This window comes from Eleutherodactylus coqui, chromosome 1 (assembly GCF_035609145.1).
Source record: "Eleutherodactylus coqui strain aEleCoq1 chromosome 1, aEleCoq1.hap1, whole genome shotgun sequence".
NCBI classification, from domain to species: Eukaryota; Metazoa; Chordata; class Amphibia; order Anura; family Eleutherodactylidae; genus Eleutherodactylus; species Eleutherodactylus coqui.
This window is the reverse complement of record NC_089837.1, coordinates 52,745,486-52,759,037: the sequence shown is the minus strand read 5'-3', so window position 1 is coordinate 52,759,037 and position 13,552 is coordinate 52,745,486. Positions and strand designations below refer to the sequence as shown.

Sequence of the window (13,552 nt, the reverse complement as noted above, 5' to 3'; positions counted from 1 at the left end):
CGCTGTCCTCGGCCCCATCCAGCAATGTCTCTCAGCGCAGCGTCCAGACGTCGCTAGCGCCACTGTTTGAGTGCAAGCGCAAGTACGGCGCCACGCACCCGCACGCTCAAGCGTTAAACGTGCACATTGCCAAATTGATCAGCCTGTAGAAGCTGCCGTATAGGCTTGTGGAAACGGAGGCTTTCAAAAGCATGATGGCGGTGGCGGCCCCGTGCTACTCGGTTCCAGTCGCCACTACTTTTCCTGATGTGCCGTCCCAGGCCTGCACGACCACGTCTCCCGCAACATTGTACGCGCCCTCACCAATGCGGTTACTGCCAAGGTCCACTTAACAACAGACACGTGGACAAGCACAGGCGGGCAGGGCCACTATATCTCCCTGACGGCACATTGGCTGGGACAGAGTCAGAGCCTGGGACCGCTCACGTCCTACCCACCCCCCGGATTGCGTGCCCCAGCTCGGTGGTGGTATCTGCGGCGGTGTATGCTTCCTCCACTAAACCACCCTCCTCCTCCTCCTACGCAACCTCTGTCTCGCAATCAAGATGTGTCAGCAGCAGCACGTCGCCAGCAGACGGTGTCGCGCGGCATGGCAGCACAGCGGTGGGCAAGCGTCAGCAGGCCATGCTGAAACTACTCAGCTTAGGAGAGAAGAGGCAGACTGCCCACGAAGTGCTGTAGGGTCTGACAGAGCAGACCGACCGCTGGCTTGCGCCGCTGAGCCTCCAACCGGGCATGGTCGTGTGTGACAACGGCCGTAACCTGGTGGCGACTCTGCAGCTCGGCAGCCTCACGCACGTGCCATGTCTGGCCCATGTCTTTAATTTGGTGGTTCAGCGCTTTCTGAAAAGCTACCCACACTTGTCATACCTGCTCGGAAAGGTGCGCCGGGTCAGCGCACATTTCCGCAACTCCAAGACGGACGCTGCCACTCTGCGGACCCTGCAACATCGGTTTCATCTGCCAGTGCACCGATTGCTGTGCGACGTGCCCACACAGTGGAACTCTACGCTCCACATGTTGGCCAGGCTCTATTAGCAGTGTAGAGCTATTGCGGAATACCAACTCCAACATGGGCGGCGTAGTGGGAGTCAGCCTCCTCAATTATTTACAGAAGAGTGGGCCTGGTTGGCAGCCATCTGCCAGGTCCTTGGAAACTTTGAGGAGACTACCCAGATGCTGAGCGGGGATGCTGCAATCATTAGCGTCACCATTCCTCTGCTATGCCTCTTGAGAAGTTCCCTGCAAAGCATAAAGGCAGACGCTTTGCACTCGGAAATGGAGGCGGGGGAAGACAGTATGTCGCTGGATAGTCAGAGCACCCTCATGTCTATATCTCAGCGCGTTGAGGAGGAGGAGAAGGGGGAGGAGCATGAGGAGGAGGGGGAAGAGACAGCTTGGCCCACTGCTGAGGGTACATATGCTGCTTGCCTGTCATCCTTTCAGCGTGTATGGCAAGAGGAGGAGGAGGGGGAGGAGCATGAGGAGGAGGGGGAAGAGACAGCTTGGCCCACTGCTGAGGGTACACATGCTGCTTGCCTGTCATCCTTTCAGCGTGTATGGCCAGAGGAGGAGGAGGAGGATCCTGAAAGTGATCTTCCGAGTGAGGGCAGCCATGTGTTGCGTACAGGTACCCTGGCACACATGGCTGACTTCATGTTAGGATGCCTTGCTCGTGACCCTCGCGTTACACGCATTCTGCCCACTACGGATTACTGGGTGTACACACTGCTCGACCCACGGTATAAGCAGAAGCTTTCCACTCTCATTCCCGAAGAGGAAAGGGGTTCGAGAATGATGCTATACCACAGGGCGCTGGTGGACAAACTGACGGTAAACTTCCCATCCGACAGCGCTAGTGGCCGAAGGCTCATTTCCGCGGCCCAGGTAGCAGGGGAGGCGCGGAGATCAGGCAGCATGTACAGCGCAGGCAGGTGACCATTATCCACGGCCTTTGCCAGCTTTCTGGCTTCCCAGCAAGACTGTGTCACCGCTCCCCAGTCAAGGCTGAGTTGGCGGGAGCACTGTAAAAGGATGGTGAGGGAGTACGTAGCCGATCGCAGGACCGTCCTCGGTGACGCCTCTGCCCCCTACAACTACTGGGTGTCGAAGCTGGACACGTGGCCTGAACTCGCGCTGTATGCCCTGGAGGTGCTTGCTTGTCCTGCGGCTAGCGTCTTGTCAGAGAGGGTGTTTAGTGCGGCTGGGGGAATCATCACGGATAAGCGTACCCACCTGTCAACCGACAGTGCCGACAGGCTTACACTCATCAAGATGAACAAAGCCTGGATTTCCCCAGACTTCTCTTCTCCACCAGCGGACAGCAGCGATACCTAAACAATACGTAGGCTGCACCCGCGGATGGAAGCATCGTTCTCTATCACCATCCAAAACGGGGACCTTTTTGCTTCATCAAGTTGTGTATAATATTCCTCCTCATCCTCCTGCTCCTCCTCCTGAAACCTCACATAATCCCGCCAAACGGGCAATTTTTCTTAGGCCCACAAGGCTCAGTCATATAATTTTTCTAAACAATTTTTATACGTTTCAATGCTCATTAAAGCGTTGAAACTTTCACCTCAACCAATTTTTATTTTAACTGGGCTGCCTCCAGGCCTAGTTACCAATTAAGCCACATTAACCAAAACGATTAATGGGTTTCACCTGCCCTCTTGGTTGGGCATGGGCAATTTTTCTGAGGTACATTAGTACTGTTGGTACACCAATTTTTTGGGGGCCCTCGCCTACAGTGTAATCAAATTAATTTTTAGCCCACCTGCATTACAGCTGACGTTACATCAGCTGTGTTGGGCACTGCAATGGGATATATTTATGTACCGCCGGTGGGTTCCAGGGAGCCACCCATGCTGTGGGTCCACAGTGAGTTGTAACTGCATGTGTCCACTTCTAAAGAACCCCAGTCTGACTGGGGCATGCAGTGTGGGCCGAAGCCCACCTGCATTAAACATGACATTACCTCAGCTGTGATGGGCAATGCAATGGGATATATTTATGTATCGCCGGTGGCTTCCTGGCACCCACCCATGCTGTGGGTCCACAGGGAGTTGTAACTGCATGTGTCCACTTCTAAAGAACCCCAGTCTGACTGGGGCATGCAGTGTGGGCCGAAGCCCACCTGCATTAAACATGACATTACCTCAGCTGTGATGGGCAATGCAATGGGATATATTTATGTACCGCCGGTGGCTTCCTGGCACCCACCCATGCTGTGGGTCCACAGGGAGTTGTAACTGCATGTGTCCACTTCTAAAGAACCCCAGTCTGACTGGGGCATGCAGTGTGGGCCGAAGCCCACCTGCATTAAACATGACATTACCTCAGCTGTGATGGGCAATGCAATGGGATATATTTGTGTACCGCCGGGGGCTTCCTGGCACCCACCCATGCTGTGGGTCCACAGGGAGTTGTAACTGCATGTGTCCACTTCTAAAGAACCCCAGTCTGACTGGGGCATGCAGTGTGGGCCGAAGCCCACCTGCATTAAACATGACATTACCTCAGCTGTGATGGGCAATGCAATGGGATATATTTATGTACCGCCGGTGGCTTCCTGGCACCCATCCATGCTGTGGGTCCACAGGGAGTTGTAACTGCATGTGTCCACTTCTAAAGAACCCCAGTCTGACTGGGGCATGCAGTGTGGGCCGAAGCCCACCTGCATTAAACATGACATTACCTCAGCTGTGATGGGCAATGCAATGGGATATATTTATGTACCTCCGGTGGCTTCCTGGCACCCACCCATGCTGTGGGTCCACAGGGAGTTGTAACTGCATGTGTCCACTTCTAAAGAACCCCAGTCTGACTGGGGTATGCAGTGTGGGCCGAAGCCCACCTGCATTAAACATGACATTATTACTTCAGCTGTGATGGGCAATGCAATGAGATATATTTATGTACCGCCGGTGGCTTCCTGGCACCCACCCATGCTGTCGGTCCACAGGGACTTCACAATAGGGAGTTGTACCTGCCTGTGTCTATGAATTAAAAACCCCGGTCAGGTTGGGGCATGCAGTGTGGGCCGAAGCCCACCTGCATTTAATCTGACGTTAGCTCTGCTGTCCAGGGCACTGCAATGGGATATATTTATGTACAGCCGGTGGGTTCCAGAGAGCCACCCATGCTGTGGGTGCACATGGAATTCCCATTGCGGAGTTGTACCTGCCTGTGACTATTTATAAAAAAACGCCGTCTGACTGGGGCATGCAGACACCTTGACAGAATGAATAGTGTGTGGCACATAGGTTCCCCATTGCTATGCCCACGTGTTCAGCTCCAGATGGAGGTGGCACAGGATTGGATTTCTCATTGCTTCTGTACAGCATTGTGGACTATCGCCCCGCCCCTTTTAAAGAGGGTCGCTGCCTAGCCGTGCCAACCCCGCTGCAGTGTGTGCCTGCTTTTCCTCTGGCAGACGCACTTATAAATAGACATGAGGGTGGCGTGGCATGAGGGCAGCTGAAGGCTGGGCAGGGACAGTTTAGTGTGCGCTGTGGACACTGGGTCGTGGGGGGGGGGGGGGTTGGGCAGCATGTAACCCAGGAGAAGTGGCAGCGGAGTGTCATGCAGGCAGTGATTGTGCTTTGTTGGAGGTAGTGTGGTGCTTAGCTAAGGTATGCATTGCTAATGAGGGCTATTCAGAAGTAAAAGTTGTTGGGAGGGGGGGGCACTCTTGCCGCTATTGTGGCTTAATAGTGGGACCTGGGAACTTGAGATGCAGCCCAACATGTAGCCCCTCACCTGCCCTATCCGTTGCTGTGTCGTTCCTATCACTTTCTTGAATTGCCTAGATTTTCACAAATGAAAACCTTAGCGAGCATCGGCGATATACAAAAATGCTCGGGTCGCCCATTGACTTCAATGGGGTTCGTTACTCGAAACGAACCCTCAAGCATCGCAAAAAGTTCGTCTCGAGTAACGAGCACCCGAGCATTTTGGTGCTCGCTCATCTCTATTAAAAATTTTGGCATACTCACTGCTCTAGTCCCCTGTTGGTCCTGTCATCATTTCCCTTATTACTTTGGCTGCAGCAGTGACATATTACATACATATGTGACCATTACTGCCAACGACTGGCCTCATCAGGACACATCTTGAGACCATCAACGCTAGCTTTTGGCTGCAGCAGTCAGATATGTAAAGAGAAGGTCACTATTGTAATAGAAGTAAACAGCTATAACTTATTGGAGCTATAACTTTAACTTTTTTCACTTTCAAATCAATCCCATGATGCATCAGCATAGCCTTAGCTACAGGCTATACTATTTATGTCTGCTGGGAGGAAAGTTTAATTTTCATTATCTTCTATATTCACCTAAATAAGCTGTGGAGCACAAGTATGCAGTCCGGAGGAGCTGTGATCTCTTCTTTTATAACTATGTTAAAGGAACTGTGTGTGATTATAAACAGTAGCTGTCATAGAAGTGCCTGTCTGTACCTCTAGATAGTTTCCCTGGTAGGGTTTATACAACAGCATCATACAGACGGAGAAACTGACTAGAAACTGAACACATAACCCCAAGTGAATCGGAGCTGGTTAGAATACTATTCAGCAATGCATTACATTCTTAAAATATCTATGTCACGGTAATTGTATTCTAACGCAATAAATATGTAAGCTCTCTGTTATTTTATTTGTTTGTTTATTATAAAACCCAATCAAAATTATTGAAAAGAATTATCACATGACTATATAGGGAAAAGAGGCTGGGAGTTTCAGATATAAAGGGATATCAGACCAAGATAAAACTAGCATATATATATATATATATATATATATATATATATATATATATATATATATTAGAGATGAGCGAGCATACTCGTCCGAGCTTGATGCTCATTCGAGTATTAGGGTGCTCGAGATGCTCGTTACTCGAGACGAGCACCACGCGGTACTCGTCTCGATTAAACGAGCACTGACCATTGAATTCAATGGAGCCGGCAATACAGCCGGCTCTATTGAAAGCAATGGGCTGCCGGCATACACGGGATGAATTGTCGGGAAGAGCTTAAATATATAAGCCCTTCCCTGCAATTCATCTAGAAATGTGTAAAAATAAAAAATATATATATACTCACCTGGTCCCGGCAGAACGATGTTAGCCCATTGAATTCAATGGAGCCGGCAATACAGCCGACTCCATTGAAAGCAATGGGCTGCCGGCGATCGCGGGATGAATTGTCGGGAAGGGGTTAAATATATAAGCCCTTCCCTGCAATTCATCCAGAAATGTGTAAACATAAAAAATATATATATACTTACCTGGTCCTGGCAGACGGAGTTCAGCGCGGCAGGCTGCAGTTCTCCTGAACTGCTCTAAACAGCTGTGAGTAGTATTCAGCAGCCGGGGATTTAAAATCCCCGCCTGCTGAATAAGATGCCTCTGATTGGTCACAGCCTGACCAATCAGAGGCATCCCTCACTCACACCCATTCATGAATTCATGAATGGGTGAGTGAGGGCTGCCTCTGATTGGCTCAGGGGCAGCTCTCAGCTGAGGCATCTCATTCAGCAGGCGGGGATTTTAAATCCCCGGCTGCTGAATACTACTCACAGCTGTTCAGAGCAGTTCAGGAGAACTGCAGCCTGCCGCGCTGAACTCCGTCTGCCGGGACCAGGTAAGTATATATATATTTTTTATGTTTACACATTTCTGGATGAATTGCAGGGAAGGGATTATATATTTAACCCCTTCCCGACAATTCATCCCGCGATCGCCGGCAGCCCATTGCTTTCAATGGAGTCGGCTGTATTGCCGGCTCCATTGAATTCAATGGGCTAACATCGTTCTGCCGGGACCAGGTAAGTATATATATATTTTTTATTTTTACACATTTCTGGATGAATTGTAGGGAAGGGCTTATATATTTAAGCCCTTCCCGACAATTCATCCCGCGTACGCCGGCAACCCATTGCTTTCAATAGAGTCGGCTGTATTGCCGGCTCCATTGAATTCAATGGGCTAACATCGTTCTTCTCTGCCACAGCTGTTACAGCTGTGGCAGAGGAGAACGATCTTTACGCTGACAGTGTGGGGGGGGGGGGTCTCACTCTTGCCGCTATTGTGGCTTAATAGTGGGACCTGGGAACTTGAGATGCAGCCCAAAATGTAGCTCCTCGCCTGCCCTATTTGTTTCTGTGTCGTTTCCATCACTTTCTTGTGTTTTGCAGATTTTCACAAATGAAAACCTTAGCGAGCATCGGCGATATACAAAAATGCTCGAGTCACCCATTGACTTCAATGGGGTTTGTTACTCGAAACGAACTCTCGAGCATCACTGAAAGTTCGACTCGAGTAACGAGCACCCGAGCATTTTGGTACTCGCTCATCTCTAATATATATATATATATATATATATATATATATATATATATATATATATATATATATATATATACACACACACACACATTTGTATTGGGGCAATAGCTACATAGAATTATAGAATTGTAGAGTTGGAGGCATCTTCCACGGTCATCGTGTCCAGCCCACTACTCAATGCAGGATTCACTAAATCATCACAGACAAATGTCTGTCCAGACCCTGTTTGAAGACTTCCATTGAAGGAGAACTCACCACCTCCCATGGTAACCTGTTCCACTCATTTATCACCCTCACTGTCAAAATGTTTTTTCTAGTATCTAATCTTTGTCTCCTCCCTATCAGTTTTATCCCATTGCTTCTAGTCTTTCCTTGTGCAAATGGGAATAGGGATGATCCCTCTGCACTGTGACAGCCTTTCATATATTTGTAGACGGCTATTAATTCTCCCATCAGCCTTCTTTTTTGCAAGCTATACACTCCCAAATCCTTTAACCATTCCTCATAGGACATGATTTACAGTCCACCCACCATTGTAGTAACTGTTCTCTGAAGTTGCTCTAGTGTCTATGTCTTTTTTTAAATGGGGTGCCCAGAACTGGACACAGTATTCCAAATGAGGTTTGACTAAGGAGTAGTAGAGAGGATAATTACCTCACATGACCTAAACTCTATGCTTCTCTTAATACATCTCAGAATTGTGTTTGCATTTTTTGCTGCTGCATCACACAGTTGACTCATTCAGTCTGTGATCTATAAGGATATCCAAGTCTTTTCACACGTGCTGCTTAGCCCCATACCCCATCTTATACTGTATGTGTTTTTTTAATTTTTCTTGCCCAGATGTAGGACTTTTCATTTTTCTCTGTTAAATACCATTCTGTTAGTTGCCGCCAGATCCTCAAGATTGTCTAGATCTTTTTTAATCCTCTCTCTTCCTTAGTGTTACCTATCCCTTCTAGCTTTGTGTCATCAGCAAATATAATCAATTTGCCCTCAATTCCCTCATCTAGATCATTTATAAAAATGTTGAACAACACTGGTCCTAGGACAGAGCCTTGTGGTACCCGAACTGAGACATTCTTTCAATTGGATGTGCAGCCATTTATGACCACTCTTTGAGTATGATCACTTAGCCAGTTGTGCATCCACCTAACAGTTGCCTTGTCGATCCCATATTTGGTCATTTTTCAATAAGGATGTTATGATATACTTTGTCAAATGATTTACTAAATTCAAGATATACTATATGTACTTGTATTTACCTGATCAACCCAGTCCATGATTTTGTCATAGATGGAAATCAGATTAGTTTGGCTTTACTTCTTAGCTACAAACCCCATTGGCTCTGGTTAATCACTCAATTTTCATCCAAATACTTGTATACATGTTGTTTAATAATTTGTTCAAAGATCTTTTTCAGTATAGAAGTCAGGCTCACAGGCCTGTAGTTTCCTGGGCCTACCTTATTACTTGTTGGAAGATAGGGACAACATTTGCCCTTCTCTAATCCTCTGGGACTATTCCTGCTTTCCAGAAATTTTCAATGATTACGGCTAGTGGTTCAACAATTACCTCTGCTGCTTTCTTTTGTATCCAATGTAATGTAATTCATCTTAACCTGAAGACTTGAATTCATTTAAGTTAGCTAAGTGTTCCCTCACCATCTCTCTGTTTAAAGATAGCTTGCATTCTTTTATTCCCCCAATAGCACCGGAGAGAGAAAACAAATACAAGATAGGAATTTAAAAGTTCGTCCTTCTAATGGAACGCACCGCTGTGCTCCTATTACATTTCAGGGGGGCGTGTCTCCGGGAGACGAGTCACGTGCTATAGCCTCTGACGTCGCTCTCACGATCCCAGGGCGCCCTACGGCGCGTCACCCCTAGGGACACGTCATCACCCGTTGCCAAGATGGAGCTCAGCATCGGAACTCGCTCATTTGCAATAAACTTTTACAATGGGTATGTAATTTACTTTCTTCTATTTATACCATGACTTTTTTATGATGTCTTATGCTTGAGAAAGGCGTTCAGTACGCGGAAACGCATCGCAAGTATAATTTGCAAGTATATTGATAATACATGAGGTTTGTGACCTCTTTTATTGTAATAATAAACCTCTTGATTTTAACCTGAGGTTGACCTTTGTGATACCTTAAATTGGTTCTGCATAGCAAGTAGCGCAGGGCTACAGTTTTTTTCTCTATTTATGGGGTTAGGCAGCTGGAATATGACGTAAATTTGATCCTGGCCTTGCAGATGGATATCGGCTTTCTAGGAATCTGTTCAATTAAAAATGTAACAAATACTAATGAAGCAATAAGAAGATATTTACCGTGTCCTTTTGTTATTTCGTGAATAATTGGCACAATTGGTCTTCCCGAAAATTCATCAGCATGATTGACCAGGGCATCTTTCACTGCATCGTATCCACACAGTACAACAGCTTCCTCTACTCCTAGTTTTATCGTGTATACCGGTCCATACTTCTTAGAGAGCTGCAAAGTGAAGTAGGATGAAGCTATTATTTGGGGCCTAAAGCCAGGATGGCGCACATAAACTAACAATTTGTTTGGCAGAGCTCTTAGTGAGCAGTGGAGCCCATTCAGAGTAAGACCCTATAAATCATGAGTACATTTGTGCTGCCAATAGCAGCTGATCCTGGGGCTGTCCTGACAGTGGGACCTCCAGCTAGTCACTGGGAGAGGCCTCTTTAAGTAGCAATTGACTATATACCCTGTGCATTAAAATCACTAACAAGTACATGCATATGATTATGATCCCTGTACATACCAGCAAGTGATTTTTCATAGGCACCCACCCCAGAAGGGTGTTGAACTGGAAGTAATCTGCAGAAGCATCATATTTGAAGATACCCGCAGTATATATCTATGGATAGAATGTGACAATAAAAAGGCTAGCAGCCTGGCCAGACTTTTTCACGATGGAATGCTGTTAATAGAGATACCAGTCTTATAAAATAAATCTTCTTTGAGAACCAGCAGGGGAATGCGTTTTGAGATATTAAACCTCTTCATCAGGTAGATGGAGAGAATACTTTTTCATAAAAAAAAACATATACAATGCAAAAAACTTTTTAAGTGTATATTAGTGTGGAGTAAGATAGGAAAACATGAAAAGCAGAAAAAACATATTGCACATGGTGGTTCTCTTGCTAAGAAACCCAAGCATTCCTCAATAACTGTGTAATTTAGGCTGGTTCTCCATGAAAACTGACCTGGACAACAATTATGGAGCAGATTTCTGAAAACGTTCTCTGTTGCCCATAGCTACTAATCACAGAACAGTTTAAGTATAAGTATTAAAAAATGTCACCGAGCACACCACTAAAATATTACTTTTATTATAACTGTCTAAAAAAATAAGGGCTGATAAATATCAAATAAATACAAAGGTATAGAAATCTACCAATAAACGGACCGGGGTACTGGTATGGAGACAACCCCTGAGCCCCTAGTCACAACCAAACAGGACTGAGGTGCAACGGCATAGGTCAGCCAAAAATGATGATCAATGACGATGTTTGTGGGATGGAAACATTACTGACCAAAGTTATGCCCCCAAAGTAGATGATGAAGGACACACACTGTGTGAACCTAACGCCGTTTGTAAAAGATATTGTGAAAAAAAGACCTTTTCCTCAGAGGAAAAAGGATAAAAATGCTCTAATAACTTAAACCGCTCCAAGACAAGCCCCAGATACTAAGACAAATTTACTGGGTCCCAAACTGGGTGTGGAAATAAAGGCAGAGGAAACAACAAGAGGTGAACTCCCTTTTTTCCAACTGTTTGTGAGGTTATATTAGCTGAAGCCTATACCGTATACCCTCACAGGCTTCTATTGTGGCCTATGTAATAACATCATGCATTAATGCTATTTATGCACCCTGACTACCCACTAGGCCTTGTGAACTCTTATTGGTTCCTCTGCCTTTTATTCCACACCTAGTTTCCTAGACAGTTAAAATAAATAAAAGTTACATGTTAGGAGTGTGTGCAGTGATATTTTTCTTGCTTTTTTTTAGAAGTGTATATCAATGATTATATGGGCAAAATATATTGAGCACAAAGCAATTACACGACAAACTGATAAACAAGTAATGGGTGACAATATTAATAATACATAGACGAATAGTAATAAATGGGGTTTATAGCAGATGCGCAGTTGATCATTGGTGTGGTTAAAAATTCATAATCAATTTGTTCATTAGTTCAATTCATATGTAGTTCAAGAACAGTTTATAAAAGCCTTTTGAATTCACGATCCAGTTATTAATTGATAGTGGTGTCTTAATTCTCCCAATAAATCCTAACAAATTCATGAACTCTTAACTCAATTCATACACCAATTCCTAAGACTAATGCATAATCAGTTGGAACTTTCAATCAGATGTCCTTGCTTCACCCTCCAAAGATGCTCTGCCCTGCTTTTTTTCATTTTTCTCTACTACACCTGTTACAGTATAAAGGATGACCAGACCTAAACATAGAGGTGAGGGGCCACATGGCAGAATAAATGTAGCAAGACTGAGGCATTTCCTAGCTTGATTGTCATTTTGGATCCAGACTCCTTTTGGGAGCTCGCAATATACACCGAAAGGAGCCTCCCTTATTTGATAAGGTATGCACAAGTGCTGTTGTGTTTGCGTTATTTGATCCTGTGCAGTGAATGTCCTGTTGGGGGGCTTTATATTGGGGAAACAGGACAAAAAACTGAGAGCCAGGATGAGATCTCATCACCGCACAATTAGAGGGGAAAAGACTGAATTGCCTGTGGCAAAACATTTTTGTGGTAACGGACACAGCAAAGAGCAGATGAGAATTATCATACTGAAGGGCAACTTTAAGTCGCAGTGTCACAGAAGAATTTGGGACTATAAATTTTTGATAATCGTCAAGGATGGGATGAATCTTGAAGCAGGGTTCTTGCATCAGTGGAGAATATGAAAGGTCTGAAGAGTGATGTCCTTAAGGGAGTGTGTGGAGACATCTGGGGGGTGAGTGGGTCGGTATATGGCATAGTCTCTCCTCAAGGAGAGCACCCAGAAGGGGTGCTATTCCAAATCATTGTTTTACAGGCTTGGTAAAAACTGATACATTGATTTGAATTAATGCTGCCATCCAATAGGTGGTGCTAAAGATGTATTGTTCCATCTTACTTGTTTGTAGGTCTGAAGGAGAGATTTCACATTTCTTTGCCATTCCTTGTCAATGGACTACTTATTTACTGTTATGTTCATCCCTCCCTGGTATGTATCTAAATACAATTAATCCAAAAATGTCTGTGCCATCTTACTCTCTTTCTCTGGTATTTATCTAGTGCAAATTAAATTTACTATGTTTGTGCCCTCCCATGTGATCATGTATGTGCATTACATACTCTTTAGATTTGTTCCATTATGCCTGAGGAAGGATCCTGAGAGGCCTGAAAGCTCGCTGTAACATCATGTCTTCCTGTTAGCCATTAAAAGGTATCTTATTTACAAGATTACTTAATTCCTCTAACTGAGAACAATCACATTTTTTTCTTGCAGTAAATAGTCTGTTGCAAGTATAACTCAAAGTGGATCTGCAATTCATGAAGGATTACTGTGCCACGATCAATAAGATAATCTGCAGTCACAGTTCTTTGTAAAACAAACAGTCCATGGTTCATACAACTTACAAGACCCAAAGTCCATGTATCAAGACTACGATGTACAAATGGTTTCTCTTGCTCTTAATTTTGGCAGCAAAGGGACACAAAGCAGCAGCAGACATCAGGCTATTTAAGCAAAAAATCATCATCTGTTCGAGGTCCCCCATTGGTCAACAAATCCTTCCACTAAGCTCATAGGCCAGATAGTGGCTCTTGTATGTACGCCGTGCCAAAGGACCTCATACAGAACCCACCTGCTAGCTATTCCTTTCTCTGTGTTCAGCATGCAAGGCCATGCCAGGGGGCCTGGTACATAATCCCCACAGGCAACTGCTCCTACCTTCTCACATAACTGCTGGTGTACTCTGCTCTCATGTGGTGCAAAAATTATTCTTTCTAGTGCCAGAAACTTCCCCAACATGTGGCCTCCCGACAGCCAATCACTGAAATAGTATAAATCTAGATTGCAAAAGGAGCCAAAAGCAGTAACACTGAATGACCACTAGAGGTCTGTCAGACTAGGGTGCCTAGGGACCACCAGTAAA

The 13,552-nt window shown here is 45.4% G+C and overlaps 1 protein-coding gene across 1 annotated transcript in view; it reads right to left on the bottom strand.

The window, feature by feature from the left end:
- Nucleotides 1-13,552, bottom strand: part of LOC136620981 (cytochrome P450 2K6-like) — a 47,541-nt gene that overhangs the window by 33,484 nt on the left and 505 nt on the right. Inside the window, exon 2 of the mRNA XM_066596129.1 lies at nt 9,684-9,846. Coding sequence (XP_066452226.1) covers nt 9,684-9,846 — 163 coding nt within the window. The remainder of the gene's footprint in view (nt 1-9,683; nt 9,847-13,552) is intronic.